Raw genomic sequence first — 21231 nt, forward strand, 5'->3', positions numbered from 1 at the left:
GTTCTGTTTCGGTGAAGCCCCTCCTTCCAAAATACGAAATGTGCTGTGATTGGTCAGCTGGTCCAGTGTGCTGTGATTGGTCAGCTGGTCCAGTGTGCTGCGATTGGTCAGCTGGTCCAATGTGCTGTGATTGGTCAGCTGGTCCAGTGTGCTGTGATTGGTTAGCTGGTCCAGAGTGCTGTGATTGGTCAGCTGGTCCAGTGTGCTGTGATTGTTCAGCTGGTCCAGTGTGCTGTGATTGGTTAGCTGGTCCAGAGTGCTGTGATTGGTCAGCTGGTCCAGTGTGCTGTGATTGTTCAGCTGGTCCAGTGTGCTGTGATTGGTCAGCTGGTCCAGAGTGCTGTGATTGGTTAGCTGGTCCAGAGTGCTGTGATTGGTCAGCTGGTCCAGTGTGCTGTGATTGGCACCACATAGCGCATGTTCGGGAAATGTCCCGCCCCTTACCATAACCATGAGTTTCATCTGCTCATGTGTAAATATTAAGGATGCCGTCAATTTCAAACCAATTCAAGCGTATTTCAGACTTGACAAACAAGAGGATCGTCCAGAACGGATTTCATGCACGGACTTTGCAAGCACAGCTTTTACAGGAAGTGGTATGTTGTTGTTGTTTGTAATTTTCTTATACATTTTAGATACGATATTATACACCATTTAATTGTGATATTTGTCTGAAAACTATGGTAATACAAACAGTAATCGATCACAAAACCCTGGCTAATTTTCCTAAGGGGCGGTGAACAGCCTCACAAAAGCTACAGTAAACACTATATCAACACTAATGTTGGCTAGCAGGCGAGCGGAGGCAAAGCTTTGCTCTTTGTTTACATCGTCGCAAAAACATAAACTTATAATTGGAACTGTTAATAGAAAACGCAACTAGACATAATAAGACATACTTACAATCTGTGATCCACAAACAACAGATTGTCCCGACAAAGTGGAAACTGCTCCATTGCAGGAGAAGCTTTTGTGCCTAGCCTGCATTGTACTCTGGAAGCAGTTCAAAATGTGCAGCACATATAACCGTTGTGGTTATAATGTTCAGGAACAGTTTAAAATAACTTTTAACCCCTCTAAGTTCGTCAGCCTTAGGAAGGTCAAACAAATGAGTTTTGGAAACGGGGTGGAAAAAACAGCATCTCTTTGACATAGCAGCAGCTCAACCAGGCCTCACGCCGTTTTTGCATATTCCATGGGCGGGGATTATTTAAATGAGTAATATTATGACTTCACAAAACCCTGAAAAAACGTGATGTAGTCCAAACGAGTCGTTCATTGTAGTTCTTGGAAAGTGAATTCTGTTAAATAAAATATCTCCATTTTATTGTGTGTGGACTTTGAGCTTTGTAACCTTGCAGATCTTTTTTGTGCTCAAACAGCAACACTACAGACTAACTAAAGTTGAAAAAGTGAAGAAAAAAAAAACATAATAGGACCCTTTTAAGACATTCTGGTGACATTCAAGTGCATTCAACTCATAAATATGATCTTTCCAACATGGCTTGATTGCAACATTCCACATGGCTAGTGTTGCAATAGTGTTGCAAGTGTTGCAATTCTTCCCTATTGCGCACAGATAAATCATTAATAATAAATACCACAATATTCCATAAATAAAAAAATAAGAAGAATTGTCCGTTTTGATTTCATGGCGACTTTAAATGAATCTTTTATTTTTTTCAGAACTTCACATAACTTAATATTAATTCAAATATTGTTGTTAAAACATACCCATAACACAAATCAGTATTCATGACACAATCCATGCATGGTACAGTTTGTGTGCTGAGCCTGTTAAAGAAATGAAACTTCTTTAGAATGTCATAGTTTTCACAAAAGTGTAATTATTGAACAATTATGACAACAACAAAAAAATGCGGGTGATACATGAAAATGTGGATTTCAAATGGTTTTCTCATAAGTGTATGTAGCTTGCTTAAAGCTACCTTACTCACCTGTCATTTCATTAATCACCTGTGTGTTCAGGTCCATTAGGGTTTGGTGACAGATTTCCTGTAGTTCAGTGAAGAATCGCCTGCTGAGCCTCTGTCATCTTCTCACTTTTATTTTTAAATCGTCATATATTTCTCTTCTCTGTCCTAGAAGTGTCCACACTTTGTTCCATTCGACCGTAAGTAGCCTTCAAAGTGGACTTCACAGGATACTCCATTTTAAGCGAGATTTCAATCAGAAGGAAGCGAACATGTTCAGCTCAAAGCGGACTATAAAGGCACAGGGAACAAGTGTACATCAATACATCACTTCACGTGACGTGGAGAGGGAAATTTACACACCGATCATTAGGCATCGCTACTACAAATAAGTTTGAATAAAATAAACGCGATGAAATGGTGTTGACGCACGTTCCGACGTGTGGTTTGTATGCGATTGTTCGCGGGTAGAAAAGGGCGCGAAATTCGACAGAACACAGTGCAAATGGAACTATCACGATTACGCGGGTTATTTTTATATTAAACATCCCAACATGGGATCCAAACATGAGAAATTATTTTAATTAAACCATATTCTATAAATTACCGTTTTATTAGTGGTGGCCATTTACAGTTGGCTAGTATGCCATCAAACCACAACTCAGGTTTTGCCTTTGTGATGATGATGTTGTAGACTAGATGTATATAGTAGACATATAAACTAGCCAATTATTTAAAACATAACCCAATGCATTATTGCTAATATTAATATTTTTTGAATGAAACACTCATTCATGCCTAATACTGATGAAATCACTTCAACGGTCCTAAGAAACAAACAAAAAAAGAAACAAAAAGGGGATTATTTAAATGAGTAATATTATGACTTCACAAAACCCTGAAAAAACGTGATGTAGTCCAAACGAGTCGTTCATTGTAGTTCTTGGAAAGTGAATTCTGTTAAATAAAATATCTCCATTTTATTGTGTGTGGACTTTGAGCTTTGTAACCTTGCAGATCTTTTTTGTGCTCACACAGCAACACTACAGACTAACTAAAGTTGAAAAAGTGAAGAAAAAAACATAATAGGACCCTTTTAAGACATTCTGGTGACATTCATGTGCATTCAACTCACAAATATGATCTTTCCAACATGGCTTGATTGCAACATTCTAAATGGCTAGTGTTGCAATAGTCTTTTCTTCCCTATTGCACACAGATAAATCATTAATAATAAATATCACAATATTCCATAAATAAAAAAATAAGAAGAATTGTCCGTTTTGATTTCATGGCGACTTTAAATAAATCTTTTATTTTTTTCAGAACTTCACATAACTTAATATTAATTCAAATATTGTTGTTAAAACATACCCATAACACAAATGAGTAGGCCTATTCATGACACAATCCATGCATGGTACAGCTTGTGTGCTGAGCCTGTTAAAGAAATGAAACTTCTTTAGAATGTAATAGTTTTCACGAAAGTGTAATTATTGAACAATTATGACAACAAAAAAAAAATGCGGGTGACACATGAAAATGTGGATTTCAAATGGTTTTCTCATAAGTGCTTGCTTAAAGCTACCTTACTCACCTGTCATTTCATTCATCACCTGTGTGTACAGGTCCATTAGGGTTTGGTGACAGATTTCCTGTAGTTCAAAAGAGTCGCCTGCTGAGCCTTCTGTCGTCTTCTCACTTTTATTTTTAACTCGTCATATTTCTCTTCTCTGCCCTAGGCGTGTCCACACTTTGTTCCATTCGACCGTAAGTAGCCTTCAAATAACTTCACAGGATACTCCATTTTAAGCGAGATTTCAATCCGAAGGAAGCGAACATGTTCAGCTCAAAGCGGGCTACAAACGGCACAGGGAACAAGTGTACATCAATACATCACTTCACCTGACGTGGAGAGGGAAATTTACACACCGATCATTAGGCATCGCTACTACAAATAAGTTTGAATAAAATAAACGCGATGAAATGGTGTTGACGCACGTTCCGACGTGTGGTTTGTTGTGGCACTGATAAAATATCTTTCCAAGAAATTTCACTTCACAAAAAACTCCCGACAATATAAGCTGTGGAAAATTGTAGGAGCTAGAAAAAAATCTAGGAGCTTTATACAGCGGATGCCATTGGAAACACGGTAAGTCTATTCCTCACAGCCTCGCTTTCATACCTGTCATGGCGCTGCTCTGAATAAGGTCTATTAAACCATATTCTATAAATGACTGTTTTATTAGTGTAGCCTATTAGTGGTGGCCATTTACAGTAGGCTAGTATGCCATCACACCACAACTCAGGTTTTGCCTTTGTGATGATGTTGTAGACTAGACGTATATAATAGACATAAACTAGCCAATTATTTAAAACGTAACCCAGTGCATTATTGCTAAAATTAATATTTTTGAATGAAACACTAAATAAAAATTCATGCCTAATATTGAGTGATGAAATCACTTCCAACGGTCCTAAGAAACAAAAAGGCTTGGTTTTACATGACGGTGTGTTTTAAAGAGGTTCAAAACTCTTTAATGAAATAAATAGAAAAACTTGCACACAAAAACACTGCATTAAATGAAAAGAAAAAGCAGCCTCAACTACTTTATCAAACAATTGTGGATAGAAAAACAGACTAAAAGGTAAAAAATTGTACATCACCAATGTTGGTGTTCAACATACAAAAATACTATATGGAAATTAAAAACCGTATATATTACAATCCAAATTAATGTTAAACAAATATTTTACAATTATATTAAATACTATAAATCCTGTATAACATGCTGTTTGTTAAACTATACTCTTAATCCAATTGTTAGATTTTTACTTTCAATAATTCTGACAGCACAACTCAGAAGAAAATACCCATAATTCATCATTCACATGCAAGAGTTATATTTTCTTAAACAGATGTTATGCTCCATGGTACACAGAGACAAATGCACGCTAATTTTTTTTTTTTTTTAATGTCTTCCGTCTGTCTCTAATCTTTAATGACTACACACACTTTCCACAGCTGCATTCGACTGTCTTTTCCACATCCTGTGAGAAGGAACTGCCATCGTCGCACTGGAAGCTGTAGCGTCTGCGTCGTACCCTGGATCCGCTACAGCAGAAGCCCGTATCCGGCCCGCACCCGCCGCCACACTCCATCCAGGACAGCGGCTGCGTGCTCCGGCACTGGACCTCGCCGCGCCAAACCCGATGGAAGTCCCGCACAGACTCGCCTTGGCAAGGAGCCACTGGAAGCAAAGGGTATATTCAAATAATGTCATTATCAGTGTTGGGGGTAACTCATCATTACAAGTAACTTGAGTTACGTAATCAGATTACTTTTTCAAGTAACTAGTAAAGTAACGCATTACTTTTAAAATTTACAACAAAATTTCTGAGTTACTTTTTCAAATAAGTAACGCAAGTTACTTTGTTTTCCCACAAAGCTCTCCTGTCCACAAATCCAAGTGCGGAGGCGTTGTGTGTGAACATGATGGGTATTGTAGTTCTAGACTAAATGTGAGCATTTACTCATCTCACATGCACACAAAAAAAAGATTCAATATTCCTCAAAATGAATAAAATCAGTGAAATGCATAATCAGAATACTATGCAAACCTCAAATAACTAAATATGTTAAATAAAACATACATTTTAATGCATTTAATCTCACTTTATTGACCAATGTACTTGCTTCTAACCTTCGATGATTCAGTTAAACCATAAGCAAAAATGACGTTTTTGATTTTTAAACTTTTTCTTGATTTTTTGGTTTTTATTGGTAAACTAAGTGTTAAACTTTCTTCTGCTGCATCCTATTCTTTCGTAATCCAGAACTGCAGCACAGCTGGAAGGTTTGCTTGAGTTGCGCCCTCTACTGTACACGCGTGAATTTGCACTTTTTTATTATTATTGCACTTTTTGCGTGTAAGGGTCTTTACATTTGCATCAAAATATAACTTTTTTGGTTATAAAAAAACAAGCCCAGCCCAGGTGAAAAGAAGTAACGCAAAAAATAACTTTTCTAAAAAAGTAACTAGTACTTATTAGTTACTTTTTAAGGGAGTAACGCAATATCGTAATGCATTACTTTTCAAAGTAACTTTCCCCAACACTGATTATGACAATGGTTTGTTGTGTAAATGAGCAGCGTAATTTACCCATCTCACACAACTGGCCGCTGTAACCGCTGTCGCAAACGCACTGCGCCTGTCCCGTCTGTGACACCTCGCAGAAGCCGTGTTGGCATGAGAGCGCGGCACACGCGTGCTGTTGACTGCACAGCGGGCCGAGGAAACCGTCCACACACTCGCAGCGATACGACTGCAGGTCCACCGGGACACAGGTGCCGTGAACACACCTAACAGGAGGGGAGAGAAGCGAGTTAGCATGGTTACAAACTGCATACGAGGGAAAGTGGTACTACGGTGATTAATGTCATATTAATGGATTATTTTACCAAAGGTATTTGTTTTACATTTCTGTAGCTCAAACAGTTTGAAAACGCATCTTTTTCTCTCCATTTTGGCCGTCCATCCACACCGAGACAGCGTTTTGGTCAACGAAAACGAAGCTTTTTGAAAACGCTCTCCGAAGTGGATAGCACACGTACATCACGGAGATGTCTATTTGATGCACGTGTTTACATCTGGAAGACGTATTTTTTTAGAGTGTTTGCTCATCTGCGATACGTCTATAGACCTTATGCGCCAGAGAAACGAGGCCGCCGCCGTCTTTCGAATATTGTCTTTAAACTTCCGTTTTTGCGGTCGCTCTGTATATTTCTATTGCATCGCTGTCCAGGAGTAATTCGCTTTTGAAGTGGATTTACTTAATGTAAAGTTAACGAAAGTTATCATGAGGATTGTAATGTTTAAAGCAGATTTTAAAACGAGCCGTTCATTCATAAATACGTAAGATCGCTGTGAAAATACAGACCGGAAATCAAAAGACAACGAGCGCAGCGCTGAAAAGGGGCGGGGCTACATAAGGTCTATAGGACGTATCCTGTCAGATGTCAAATAGACGTTTAGAAAAATGTCTTTTAGATGTTTATGATTTAGAATGTATGCAAAACTGACGTCTATCGGATGTTAGTAAACGGCAGATGCTTTCCAGATGAAGTGATCTTTAACGGACATCTTGCAGACGTACGTGTTCTTTTTGAAGACGCATTTATCGCGTTGTAGACTGTGAAAATGGAGGCTTTCGAGAGTTTTGCCAAGTCGTCGTTTTCCCGCAGAATTGGGCTTGATTTGTTGATTTTTACCCCTGTACGTACGATTTCAGTGCTCCAACAACCTCAAAACACCCCCCAGACATACAAATTCAACGGAAAAGCATAATATTTTAAATAAAAATTATAGATTATTTACATATTTCATATAAAATATATAACATTTTTATTTTAACAATAAAATATTTTTACCAAAATTTTATGATTTGATATTATATTATATTATATTATATTATATTATATTATATTATATTATATTATATTATATTATATTATATTATATTATATTTAGTGCTGGGCAACAATTAATCGCATCCAAAATAAAAATTTGTGTGCGCATATTGTGTATAAATACATATATATGCATGTATATATTTCAGATTTTTTATTTATTTATATATAAAATATTTATATATAATACAAATTATGTATTATAATTTCGCATTTTCATTTTATATATATATATATAAAGTATATACATGCAAATATTTCTTAAATATACACATGCATGTGTGTGTACTTATATATACACAATAATTATATTATTATATACAGTACACGCATATATATTATGTAAACACAAACTTTTATTTTGGGTGCAATTAATCGTTGCCCAGCACTTTTTATATTATATTATATTATATTAGTATATTTAAAGAATATATTTCTAGGCTAATAATATATTATTTTAATTTAATATATAATATTAGGCAAATATATAATTTAGGCTTTAACCTTGACCGCTAATTTAAAATGATTGTATAACATGATTAATGTGAAACGTGCACTTGAAGGCACGAGCACTGACTTGTTCTTCTGGCAGGGGTTGGTGGCGGCCGCCAGCAGGAGCTGATCGCAGTGCGGGCCGCCCCATCCCGGCTGACAGTGGCACACGGGCCCGACGCCAGAGTCCGGCTCACACACGCCGTTCCCGCAGCGCAGATCCTGACAGGCCGCGCACCCCGGCACCACTCCGGGCTTCATCTGGGTGTGTGTGAAGTCCTGCAGCTCGTTGTTAATGTACAGGTTACGAATGCAGCCTTGAAAACTGGATCCGTTGAGAGGCGGCCATTGGTTAAAAGACAGCGACTGCGCATTTTCAGGCATACCTGATGGGAAAAAAAACATGCATTTAGAGGTAGGACCAGCATAGGACCAGCATGCATGGGTATGGGTGAAGATCTTACCCCCTACGTATAGTGGGGCGTCTCTGGTGAGGGGTTGGACGTGTCCCAAGCTGTCCAGAGTAGTAGGAAGCCCTCCATCAACTGAAAGGTTGACCATCCGGTCATAAGTGACCAATTCAACGGTATGAAACTGTCCGTCATTCACTATTTCAGAGCTGTGGAAACAGGTCAATGAGGCAGTGAGTTACAACAGAGATGTTTTTATATTAAAACACGAGCTTGGTCTTTATTGCACCTGTAAATGGTGCTGCCCGACTGACTTCCAGCATCATAGGTGACTTTGACATGTCCCTCATGTAACTGTACAGCGATGTGGTCATTGACGCCGTTGTAGAGAAGAACCCCATTGTCCTCAGCTGTGGAGACCTGAGAGAGAGAGAGTTTTATGAGTGTCGGCGCAATAAACACCAACGTTTGACACCAAACACACCGTTTTTGTTGCAAATAGTCTAAGTACACTACTATTTAAAAGCTTACAGTTTAATATTTCAAAAAATATGTTTTTAACAGACTGCATTTATTTGAAATGCAGTAAAAACAGTAATATTGTGAAATATTATTACAATAAAAAATAACTGTTTTCTATGTGAATATATAGTAAAGTGTAATTTCTTCCTGTGATCAAAGCTGTATTTTCAGCATCATTACTCCAGTCTTCAGTGTCACATGATCCTTCAGAAATCATTCTGATATGATTTTCTATTTGCATTGTTTATTTATTAATTTAATCTATTGTAAATATTTATTTATTTACGTTGTTTATGTATTTGCAATGTTTATACATTTGCATATTGATTTATTTGCATCTATTGCTATTGTTTATTTATTGCATATAGCAATATTTATTTATTTGCCATATTTATTTATTCGTTTGCATATTTTTGCTATATTTATTTATTTACATATATTATTAAATATACATTTATTTGCATATATTTACAATATTTATATATATTTGTTTCTTTATAGACGTGTCATGTCATTTACACAGTATGACAACTGCTGGAAACATATGACACGAGAATTGTTAATTCATGCACAGCCAACAGAGTAGATGCTGCTGTCATGACAACAGCAAAGTTTAAGATGCAGGGCAAGAAAGGTGGTCTGAGATATTCATTTAGTCATTAATTCCTGCCACAATAATAGCACATTCATTTATTTTCACAATGATCGAATGATCTCTGTTATGTAATGAACGGTTAGCTGTACCTGTAGAGTGATGTTGGTCTGAGGCCAGTTTTTGACGTCGCTGAGCAGCAGGTACGAATCTCTGTCGATGAAGTTCACGCTGAGGAGCTTCTCACAGCTCGGGCCCCCGAACCCAGAGAGACACTGACACACTGCAGTACCGTCACTCTCCACACAGGGGGCGCCGTTCTCACAGAGCAACAACTCACAGCCGGAGGGGGGGGAGAGAGACGCCTCGCATAACCGACCACTGCAACCAAACACTCAGTGTGACCCCAGAGAACACACAGCACAGAAATCTCAGCTCCACTGACATGATGAAGAAAGGGGAAAATCTCTCAAAACAAGAGTTTGCAAGTTCTTAGAAATTCACTATGTGTTCATACTGGTTTCATACAGTTTTGAAAACGTTTGTAGCATTTTGAGACACGGTTTCATTTAAATACTCTCAAAATGTCATATGGTGCAACCGTCGAGAAAAAAATTACACATTTTACTGAATACACGTATTAAAATGTAATCATTTATGTTGGAAAAGTTTTTGTACATATTTTTCAGTGTAATGGATCAAATGCATGGGTGTATTTTGCCATTTCTGGAAGATGTTTTGCATGAAAAGCACTATTTTGTTAATATATCATGTTTTTGGTCTGCCCAGTTTTTAATCAGGACAGACTTTGAAGGACTTATTTTGTAAGATTGACCCAATTTTTATCACAAGTACATTTGAAAAATCTTGTATACAATAGTGTTATATATTCATCATTCTCAGTCTTTTTTCAGTTGAATTTGATCAAATGTTTGTATTTATTGTATTGTTTGTTGAATCAGTCTGTGAAGCTGTTATGGCAATACATTTAAATCCAACCAAAGAGTCACACCTCATGACATTATACAACATGAATTCATCTTATTTGTCATAAAACGTCAAATTATCAGATATTTTATTTTTATTCCCTGCATGTTTCTGAATGTTGGTCATACCACATGACTTTGATTTTGTAGACTTAAAAATAAATAAAAAATACATATATACATGTGTGTGTGTATATATGAAGAGTTCAGATGCAAAAGCCTCTAAGTGCCATCTGAAATTTTCTTCTAGAATGATCATTTTTATAAAGCTTGTATATATAAGTTCAGTAATTTCATTTAAATAACAATTAATAGGTAATTTGCATTGCCATTTAAGTGAAATTATTGAACTTAAATATGCAAGCTTTATAAAAATGTTCATTCTAGAAGAAAATTTCACTTAGAGGCTTTTTCATCTGAACTCTTCATATATATATAACAAATTAGAAATAATATTAAAAGATTATAACAAACTACTTAAGACTACTTCAAGAATTTTGTTCTTTATTATGATATCAGGAAAGTTACACCACCCTGATGTTTTTTGCTGCCCAAAATATATATATATAAAAAAAAAATCTATATAGAATCCTGCAGTAATGTGGATAACATTTGTAACGTTTTTATATTATATATTTTGTATTAGTCTTTCATATGAAGTAACCAGGGCAATAAAATTAAACTGGTTATATAAGATAATTTCCATCATTACACAGTATATCAGGTGTTGACTCACCTGTAACCTTGTGGACAGACGCATGTATATCCCGCCACATGATCCACACACCGTGCGCCGTTCTGGCAGTAATGCCCCTCGCATTCGTTAAAATCTATACTGCAGTCATCACCCACAAAACCAGGCGGACAGATGCATCTAAACACACAAACACACACTGTTTTCATTAAAGGTCATAAATGCCATTTATTTCATTATTTGAATGACCTTAAAATGATGCTTTTCAGCTGAAAGGACTATTCACACCAACAGCAAATATTTGCTAAACAGGATTTTGAATAGAAATGACACATTCCTATGGAGCTATTCAAATGGAGGAGGAAAATTAAAATTCATTGGGTGAAAGAAAGTTTTTTTTTTTTCATATTCAGGCTTTTTTTTTCATCAAAATAATTTTCTCCTCACTTTAAAAAGTTGATAAAAAGCTATTTAGTTTGCTCTCCTAAATACTTGATTATATGTTTGTCAGGAAGTTTTTTTGTTTGTTTTTTTTATATAAAAAAAAATAATATTTTTATTCATCAAGGATGCATTAAATGTATCAAAACTAACAGCAAAGACATTAATCATGTTACAAAAGATTTCTATTTCAAATAAATGTTGTTCTTTTAACCCTTAAATGCATTCCTCGGGTCTTTAGTGACCCAGGACGTCATTCACTACCCTCCTCCTCAAGTTACACATCAACCTTCTTAGTATTCCTCAATCAATTCATTATAAACAATATAACAAGAAAAAAATTATAAAAAGAATGCCGGTTTTCCAATTCATTTTTTGGAAAAAAAAATTCGTACAGGGTCACTGACGACCCGAGGCGTGTAACAGTGCAAGTATATTTTTTCTGCACAACAATAATTGAATCTTTGATGACTAAATTCATCTTTATTCCACAAGGTGGCAATGTGTGATACACAATGATGAATGTCTAGGTTACTAATGTAATCCTGTTCCCTGAAGGAGTGAACAGAGACGATGTAAACTGATGAATGGGGATCTCACATTAGAGCCCAATCACCTTTGAGTGTAACAAAACAAGTTAATGGACATTGGCAAGCGAGATTTGCATGGCGAACCCCACCCAGCAAAGGGAAGCGCGGTGCGCTAGCTCAGTTTAAGTTTTGCGCTGAGGAGCCGAGACAGTGTGTCCCGGCCATTCAGCGGTGGCACAGAAATCGTGGCGATGGAAAGTAACGTCCTTCAGGGAATGGAGGTTACATTAGTAACATAGACGGAGAGATGCAAGGCTTTAACTCAGAGAAATATCAATCACTGCCGTTACTTCAATGAGACCATTTGGATAACATTGGGAAAGCGTGTCTACTCCAAATGGAAAGGTTCGCTACGGAGACCACACCCTGCGCGTAAGGAGGTTACATGTGGGAATTACAAAAATGGTCTGACCATTAGGGCAGTGCTATATATGGAAGGTCTCTGTGGTAGATCCAGCCTAGATAGGGTGAAGTCAATACCGGATTCAAGTCAAGTAAGAGATGGCAGGGCAGGCTCTGCTGAGGGAAAGACATGGGCTCGCCAATAGGGAAGCCGTACCGTGGAAGAATACACATGTGGGATTGCCCGTAGGGGAAGAACTCCAAGCAGGGTTCGCCAGGTGGGAAACTCACCTGTGGAGCAAATAGCACACCTATCCGATCCTAAGAGGGAAGTTGCACTGCAAGTGAGACACCGAGCAGGTCCTCAGTGTTACTGGTTACTTGTAGCAGGTACACGAGAGGACACAGGCTCTAGACAGAGATCGTTAAACCTTGCAAACGTGTTAGGTGTCGCCCAGCCCACAGCTCTACAAATGTCTGCCAGGGAGGTGCCAAAGCCAAAGCCCAGGAGGAGGCAACGCTCCAAATGGAGTGAGCTCTCACCCCAGTGGGGGCATGGGTGGTCCTGATTCGCCAAGACCATGGCATCCAAAAACCAGTGGGTTAACCTCTGCTTGGAGAGAGCCTTTCCCTTCTGCTGACCTGCGTAACAGACAAAGAGCTGGTCTGAGGTACTGAAGCTCTGCGTGAGGTCCACATACAAGCTCATATCGAGGATGGGACAGAGCAGAGCCTGGGCTGGGTCTGCCTCCTCCGGGGGCAGCGCTTGCAGGCTCACCACCTGATCCCTGAAAGGGCTGGTGGGAACCTTGCGCACATATCCAGGCAGGGATCTCAGGATCACATGAGAGTCGGCTGGCCTGAATTCCAGGCACGATTTGTTGACTGAAAATGCCTGTAAGTCCACTTCCCTCTTGACAGAAGAAAGCACATTCAGGAGCACTGTCTTGAAAGACAGGATCTAAAGCTCTAATGACTGCAGCGACTCGAAGGGCGCACCGCACAAGGCTAACAAGGCCAAGGAGAGGTCACAAGAGGGTACAAGGTGGGGGCGGGGAGGATTCAGCCTCCTTGCACCCCTCAGTAACCTGCTAATCAGGTCTGCTTTCCCACAGACTTGCAATCTACTGCATTGTGATGTGCAGCAACATACACTTTGAGGATGGAGGGAGACAGCCTTCACTCCAACCCTTCTTGCAGGAAGGAAGGCACTGATCTGATTGGGCACTTCTCGGGTTTTCTCTGTGAGAACACCACCACTCAATGAACAGGTCCCACTTCAGAGCATAAGCGCGCATTGTAGAGGGCGCTCTCGCTTAAGTGATAGTGTCTACCACCGCTGGGGGTAGGTCACCTAAATTATCCGCGTCCCGTCCAGAGACCACACATGGAGGATCCAGAGGTCAGGACGCAGGTGCCATAAGGTGACCCATCTCTGAGAAAGGAGGTCCTTCCTCAGAGGAATTCGCCAGGGAGGGGCTGTCCTGAGGAGCATCAGTTCTGGGAACCAGGTCCGGTTGGGCCAGTAGGCGCAACTAACAAGACCTGCAACTTGCCCTCCCTAACCTTGCACAGACTCTGTGCAAGAAGGCTTACTGGGGGGCCAGCTGTGTGTCAGCGCATCCGTGCCAAGGGTCCCCTCAGTCAGGGAGTAGAACAACTGGCAGTGGGACGTGTCCGGAGAGGCAAACAGGTCTACCAAATCAGCTTGACCGTCTGGGGGTGGAGTCTCCATTCTCCCGGGAGTGTGGGCTGTTGTGAAAGCTCGTCGGCTACGCGATTGAGCTTGTCCGGGATATGAATGACTGTGGCTTTCAGTAAAAAAGCTTTCCTGCCTCTGAACGAATTCAGGCAGTTCAGCACCAACTGAGCACATTCGTTTGTGCGACGTGCTGTCATGTTGACTGAATCCAACTCCATACCGAGAAAAAATATCCTCTGCAAGGGGGAGAGTTTGCTCTTTTCCCAGTTGACCCGAAGCCCAAGGTGGCTGAGGTGCCTTAGCACCAAGTCCCTGTATTAACACAACTGCTCCCACGAGTGGGCCAGGATGAGTGGCCCAGGATGAACTGCTGGGCAAAGTTCTTGACTACATCGCTGAAGAGGCCGGTCTAGGAGATAGGGGAGTAGAGAAAATGATATTTGTCGGTCTTCCTCATATCTGCCAGGTTCAGCCAGAGATGGTGTTCCTGGACCAGAAGAGTGGACATCGTCTGCCCAAGGGACCGCGCAGTGACTTTCGTCACACAAAGGGTGAGGTCCATCACTGTGCGCAGTTCCTGCATCAAGCCAGGGTCAGAACTGCCATTGTGCAGCTCTTTGTGTGCTTTGGCCCAATAGACTTACAGGAGGGCAATGGTGTGCAAGGCAGAGGCAGCCTGTCGAGCAGCTCTGTAAGCCTTGCCCGAAAGCAGAAACGCAAACTTACAGGCCTTGGATGGGAGACGTGGATTACCCTGCCAGGCGACAGCGCTTTGTGGACACCTAACGCGCAGTCACACCAACACTCTCTGGAGAGCTTCTTCCGGGTTTATAGATCACTCGTACCAATGATTGCAGAGCAGAAACGACGAAACACTCGGCTCCGAAGCGAAAGCTCAACTGAGCGAGCGTACCGCGCTTTGTGATGCAAATCTCTCTTTCCAGTGTCTATTGGCTCGTTTTGTTAAACTCCAAGGTGACTGGGTTCTCAGGCAAGATCCCAATTCGTCAGTTCATGTCTGAGGTAACGTTGAACGTGACTGATTGATAGGGAAGTGACATTTCACTCATAGTTACCGCAGGCAGAAAACAAAAGAAAAAGGAGTATCATCAGCAAAACTTGAAATGGCTCAGCGATTTACTGCAGAGCAAGTCCTGAACGCAATAAAAAATGAGTGTCACTGTCACTTGATGATGAATCAAAATATAGATTTTTAAGATGTTGAAAATGATAGTTTTGAGAATATGTTTGAGATTGTGATTATGAACCAGATGCTGAATGCACTGGGAAATGAGCTCTGACGAGGACAGTGATGATGGTATAAAACATCTGCTCAAACTGAACCCTTCCAAGCTCCAATTGTTCCTCTAATTTCAGGAGAGTTTTATATTATCGCGACAGGTAGAGATCCATCCGTTTTAGATATAGATAGATCCGGGTCGCTAAAGACCTGCATATGTAATAATGATTGGTAAAACATTCATGCATTTAAGGGTTAAAACGTTCTATTCATCAAAGAATCCACAAAAATGTGTAGCAGCACAACTGTTTTCAACATTGATAATAATCAGAAACGTTTCTTGAGCAGCAAATCAGCGTATCAGAATGATTTCTGAAGGATCATGTGACACTGAAGAATGGAGTGATGATGCTGAAAACTCACAGGAATAAATTACATTTCACAATATATTCACAAAGGAAACAGTTATTTTAAATTGTAAAATTATTTCGCAATATCAATATTTTTATGCAGCCTTGGTGAGCAAAAAATAATACAGACCCGGAAGTGCATGACTTTTTTATTATATATATTATGAATTGATATATGTTTTTTATCTTTTTTTTTTATAATATGAATTATTATTTTTTTCAGCTCTCTGCAACCACATCAGAATTGGGTCGCAACCCAGAATAGGGATGCAACAATTTTTGGGTTGCAACCCAAGGTGATAACGTGTAATATTGCACACCATATTTACAATAACAATAAGCTAATAATAACAATAAGCTAAACGCAGCAGCACAACTAGCACTTACTTCGGTCCTGTGACGGTCGGTATACAAGTAGAGCCGCGATGACAGGGATTCTGGCCAGGATAACACAGATCTTCCTCATACTCTTCACACTTTGGCCCTGTAATGCAATTGTAATGCAATTCACACTTTCTTTGCCAATCCATTCACATCACATTCTATCTACAAGGACAATCTGTCCATATGAATCACTGGGTCAGTATAAATCAATATCAGTATGTACCTGAGAAGGGGTGCGGACAGACGCAGGTGTAGTTTCCCACTCCGTCCACACAGATGGTGCCATTTTCACACTTGTTATCCACACAATCGTCAACATCCACCTCACAGAACTGACCGTCGTATCCCAGAGGACACATGCAACTAGACAGATGTGCAAAAGTCAACTTGATGTTTCTTGTTTTAATCGTCAACGGAATAACAAGGTGTGTGTTCTCACCTGAAGCCTTTTCTAGCCTCTTCGCTATAACAGGTGCCTCCATTTACACATGGATTGCATTCACAAGCGCTGACAGAGACCTCACAGTTTTTACCCTATAAATACCAACATGCAGCAGACAGACTTTTCAAAGAATGCTCTTTTAATGCTCTTTAACATCCAATGCAATAAAACACATATAGAATCTGTGGCATGTTGTAAGTTACTGCAGAAAATAATTCCTACTTTAAAAAGAAAATGTTTTTGCAATAATATGCTTTCAATGGAAGTCTATAGGGCACAACATTCATTGTTGGTGCTTATATTCTATAGAAATGTGTGCTGTTTTAGATGTTTAATTGATTTGAGAAGTCTAAACCCTCCTTTTAGCAGTCGGACTGCTCTTCTTGGCGGATGACCGTCTGGATATGTGTTTCAGTAGTCCTGTGAGTGGGTTAACCGGCTTTATGTGGTAAAAATTGGATGTGTGTAGTTATTGTTAACTAAAATTGTTTAAAAAAATAAATAATTATTCATTGAAATAAGGCTGAAATAAAATATAAATACTAGTTTACTACTAACTTTTTGGAATTCCCCCCCCCCCATAAATTTAAATAAAACTGACATAAAATAAATATAATTAAATTTTAGAATTAAAACGTTAGAAAATTGACGCCTCACTATTGGTCGACGCTGGTCACATGACACATGCGTGCGATTCTGACGCAGCAGCCGACCAATAGTGAGGCGGCATTTTGACAGAACCAGGAAGTGCTGCACTGATTACACTATGTCAGCAGTGTAGGAGTTTGTTTATAGCGCTCGGTGACTGGCGTCTGTCTAAAGGTCAGAAAATTGTCGTCCGAAATCTTCGCACGTTAAGAAAAAAATACGGCCTCACGTTGTGTCAATCACGTTTACACACTGCCTCCGAAACTTTCGTCCGTCATAAAAAAAATTCGTATTGGGTTTGATTTTCTGCGTTTTTTGCATTTGTAGCAAGCATTTTGAGAGGTGTTTTGACAATTCAGAGACACCGACTTACGAAAACGAAAAAACGCATACGAAAATTTCGGGACCTTTAAAGTTCGTGTGAATTTTATTTGGGGACGAGTTTAAATGATTGTGTTAATTGATAATATATCAGGTATATTGTCAATGCATTGAACCTGGAATATTTTAGCAGTAGTTCTCAGTAATGTATGATCAGGACCTTGTAACCCTGCGGACAGCTGCACTTGTACTGGTGCACGGGGTCGTCGTGGCACCGGCCTTGATTCTGGCAGGGGTTCGAAGAACACGGGCTGCATTTCCCAGACACAGACGGATCCACGGGACCTGAGGAAGATCAGACCTCTCAAGCGTCATCCTGAAGGGAAATGTTCTTTCTTTCTCTGATGTTTTTCACCCACCTGTGCATTGGAAGGTATTGCCTGGTGTTGTGAGCAGTAGTTTTCCCTCCATACCCCGCGGCCCGGAACAACGGGCGATGCCGGGTTCCTTGTACCCGCTTTTCACCCAATCAGAAAGCCAACGCAGCCGACAGTCACAGTACAGCGGGTTTGCCCCAATGGCCCTTGAAGAATTTAATCGCAGAAAACACATATGAATGTAAAGTGCAAAACAAATGAAGTGGCGGACATGGTGAGTATTTGTTTGACAGTAAATTCATGAATTCACATCTTATCCAAAATGAAAATTTCGACATATTGGCAGTTGTAAAATGTCCATTTATTTATTATTTCCGTATTATTAATTAAAAAGGTATTTATATTTTTTCTTTTACCATAAATTTGTATAAAAAAATAATAAAAAAACATTTTAAATTATGTCTAAAATGTCTTAACTCAACTGAGCGAGCGTACCGTGTTAATGTCTTAACACATTTTTTTTATACGTTTTATACGTTTTCTTTTTTTTTTTACTTTATTACATTTAGGTAAACAGTTAAAATTTCAAAATAAAATAAAATAATTACTAATGGAAACATTAATAGAATAGAGCTATATAGAAATAAAATAAAATAAACGAATAAAACTGACAAATAATTTTAAACTTAATTTTAATATGTCAATCTTTTATTTTATTTTTACTTTATTACATTTATGTAAAGCACTCAGAATTTCCAAAAATACATACATTTAAAAAATCCGGCAACTGAAATAAAGCTAAAATAAATTGAATAAAAACGTAAACGTAAAAGGCTAATAAGAATTGGCAACAAACTGAAATAAATTACAAAAATTATTTATTTATTTTTACTAAAATTACAAGAATTACTAAAAATTACAAGAAAAACTTAAATAAAAAATGAATTAAATGAAAAAAATAAATAATTATTGAGCCATTTACTTCATTCCTGAATGAATCAGCTGTTTTAACGACTCGAACTAATGACTTACTCATTAAGACATTTACCGCCACCTACTGGCAGTTTCAGTGTCTTTTTTAGAGTGTCATTTAATTTCAAATTAATTTCAGCTGCAATAAACGGTCTGTTAATATATCTAAATACCAATTCAGATGCAGCTTCTGAAAAAGAATGTGTAATAAATTCTATGTTGAATCAAATAAAATATCTCTTTCTAAAGTTACGTTTTGTAAAGTCTATTTGATGCTTTTCTCATTTAACACAATAATGACTTTAAATGATCTTTTGGGGGTAATTTCTCAGCCAAATTTGATTTGATTAACTTGCGATTAATTAAACGAATTAATCAGCACATCATGTAATTAATTAGATACAAAATTTGAATCACTTGACAGCCGTAATATGTTCGATGAAAATATAAACTTTTCAACAAGTAGTGCCTTGGCAACTAACTGAAATAAATGACTAAAGATTACTAAAACTGAAAGTTATATAAAAATTAATAGAAATGACAAAAGCACATAATAAATTATTAAACTTTGCCATATACCTTTATGTGTGGACGAGAAGCGCTCGTCTTTGCATGTGCATGTGTGAATGTATCTGTACAGAGACAAAACAGGTGTGACTCACAGGTGTGATAGAGATGCAGCATCTCTGAAGATTTCTTGGTGTAATTCAGATATATTGTTGCCATGGAGAGATCTGCAAAAAAAATTGACAACAGCGAGGAGAAAACGTGTGGGTTGAGGGGAGGTCAAACGATTATATCTATATGTCTGTTAAAGCACACTGCTTTCACAATCATAAAAACATGAATTTCTGTAAGACAATAGAAGTGTTTCCAGAGGAACTCACAGCAGTCGAAGAGAGGACAGTCCTTTAAACACAAGAGGAGGGATACAGCGCAGGGCGTTATAACTCAAGATGCTGTAAATCACAACACAAGCCAAATGATTATAGAAACAGTGGAAAAGTGTGTGTGTTTGTGTGTGTGTGTGTGTGTGTGTGTGTGTGTGTGTGTGTGTGTGTGTGTGTGTGTGTGTGTGTGTGTGTGTGTGTGTGTGTGTGTGTGTGTGTGTTTCAGGCTCACAGTGTGGTCAGCTGACTCATGTTGGAGAAAGACGAGTTCGACAAGGAACTGATTTTATTGTTGCTCAGGTCACTGAAATAAAGCACAAATATATTTTACATGTACTGTCATTAAGTGAAACATTACAATAATAATAATAATTTCCAGTTTTATTTCTTGTTTTTATTATTGTTCTTATTAATATGTTGTTTATTTAATCATTTTCTTGTATTCTTATCAAGTGAAACATTACACAATAATAATTACAATAGAATGTTATTATTATTACTAATGTATATAATACTACATAATATTGCAATATTATATTATTAATTATAAACAGCAGGAATAATAATTACTATTATTAAAGTGTGTAATATTATGTAACATAATATTTGTATATTCTATTATTATTTATACAACAATAATATACGATTTTTTCACTATATTTTTATTTAGTTTTAATCTCATTATTATTTTTAGTAGTATTAATTGTATAATTTGTCATTATTTGTACTCTCATCAAGTGAAACATTTAATAATAATACAATTATTATTATTTTAGTTGTTGTTGTTATTATTGCATATAATATTACATAATATAATATTGTAATATTCTCACATTAATTTTATATGATATCACAACAACAACAACAATAATTATTAGTAGTAGTAATAAAGCAATGTATATAGTATTATATAATACAGTAAGAGTTTATGATAAATTATATAACAATAATAATGTCCTATTAAATAATGAATATATCTAAAAAAGTGCATTATAATACAATAATAATAATACTGTTATTATCAATGTTGATGTATATATTATTTAATAATAAAATGTTGAAATATAATTTTATAACAATAATAATAATAATAGTGAATATATATACACACCATCATTTTATTTAAATTACATAACTTTATCATTTGCTTAAATACTAAGTGCACAATGACAGTAAAGCTGAATCTAATCTTGATCTTGAATATGAACATAAACACAGTCTGCCCCCAGTGGCTGAGCATGGCAGTGCAGGAGTGAACCGAGGTCAACACTCACACCAGCTGCAGGTGTTTGAACGCTGAGAGCTCATTGGGAACCGCAGCAAACAGATTCCCATCCAGGTATCTATGGAGACAGAGAGAGTTCATGAGGCG

General features: G+C 37.9%; 1 protein-coding gene across 1 annotated transcript in view; it reads right to left on the bottom strand.

The window, feature by feature from the left end:
• Positions 1-4453: 4453 nt before the first annotated feature.
• The window catches only part of slit1b (slit homolog 1b), a 53165-nt gene continuing 36387 nt past the window's right edge, over positions 4454-21231 (bottom strand). Inside the window, exons 22-37 of the mRNA XM_084416728.1 lie at positions 21134-21202; positions 20092-20163; positions 19857-19928; positions 19632-19703; positions 18040-18203; positions 17841-17965; positions 16649-16743; positions 16433-16572; positions 16213-16309; positions 11143-11280; positions 9573-9801; positions 8596-8726; positions 8361-8515; positions 7982-8282; positions 6098-6297; positions 4454-5185 (exon numbers count right to left, since the gene is read on the bottom strand). Of these exons, the coding sequence (XP_084272854.1) occupies positions 4941-5185; positions 6098-6297; positions 7982-8282; positions 8361-8515; positions 8596-8726; positions 9573-9801; positions 11143-11280; positions 16213-16309; positions 16433-16572; positions 16649-16743; positions 17841-17965; positions 18040-18203; positions 19632-19703; positions 19857-19928; positions 20092-20163; positions 21134-21202 (2305 nt within the window). The 3' untranslated portion in view covers positions 4454-4940. The remainder of the gene's footprint in view (positions 5186-6097; positions 6298-7981; positions 8283-8360; positions 8516-8595; positions 8727-9572; positions 9802-11142; positions 11281-16212; positions 16310-16432; positions 16573-16648; positions 16744-17840; positions 17966-18039; positions 18204-19631; positions 19704-19856; positions 19929-20091; positions 20164-21133; positions 21203-21231) is intronic.

Source organism: Rutilus rutilus, assembly GCF_951802725.1.
Source record: "Rutilus rutilus genome assembly, chromosome: 8".
Taxonomy (NCBI): domain Eukaryota; kingdom Metazoa; phylum Chordata; class Actinopteri; order Cypriniformes; family Leuciscidae; genus Rutilus; species Rutilus rutilus.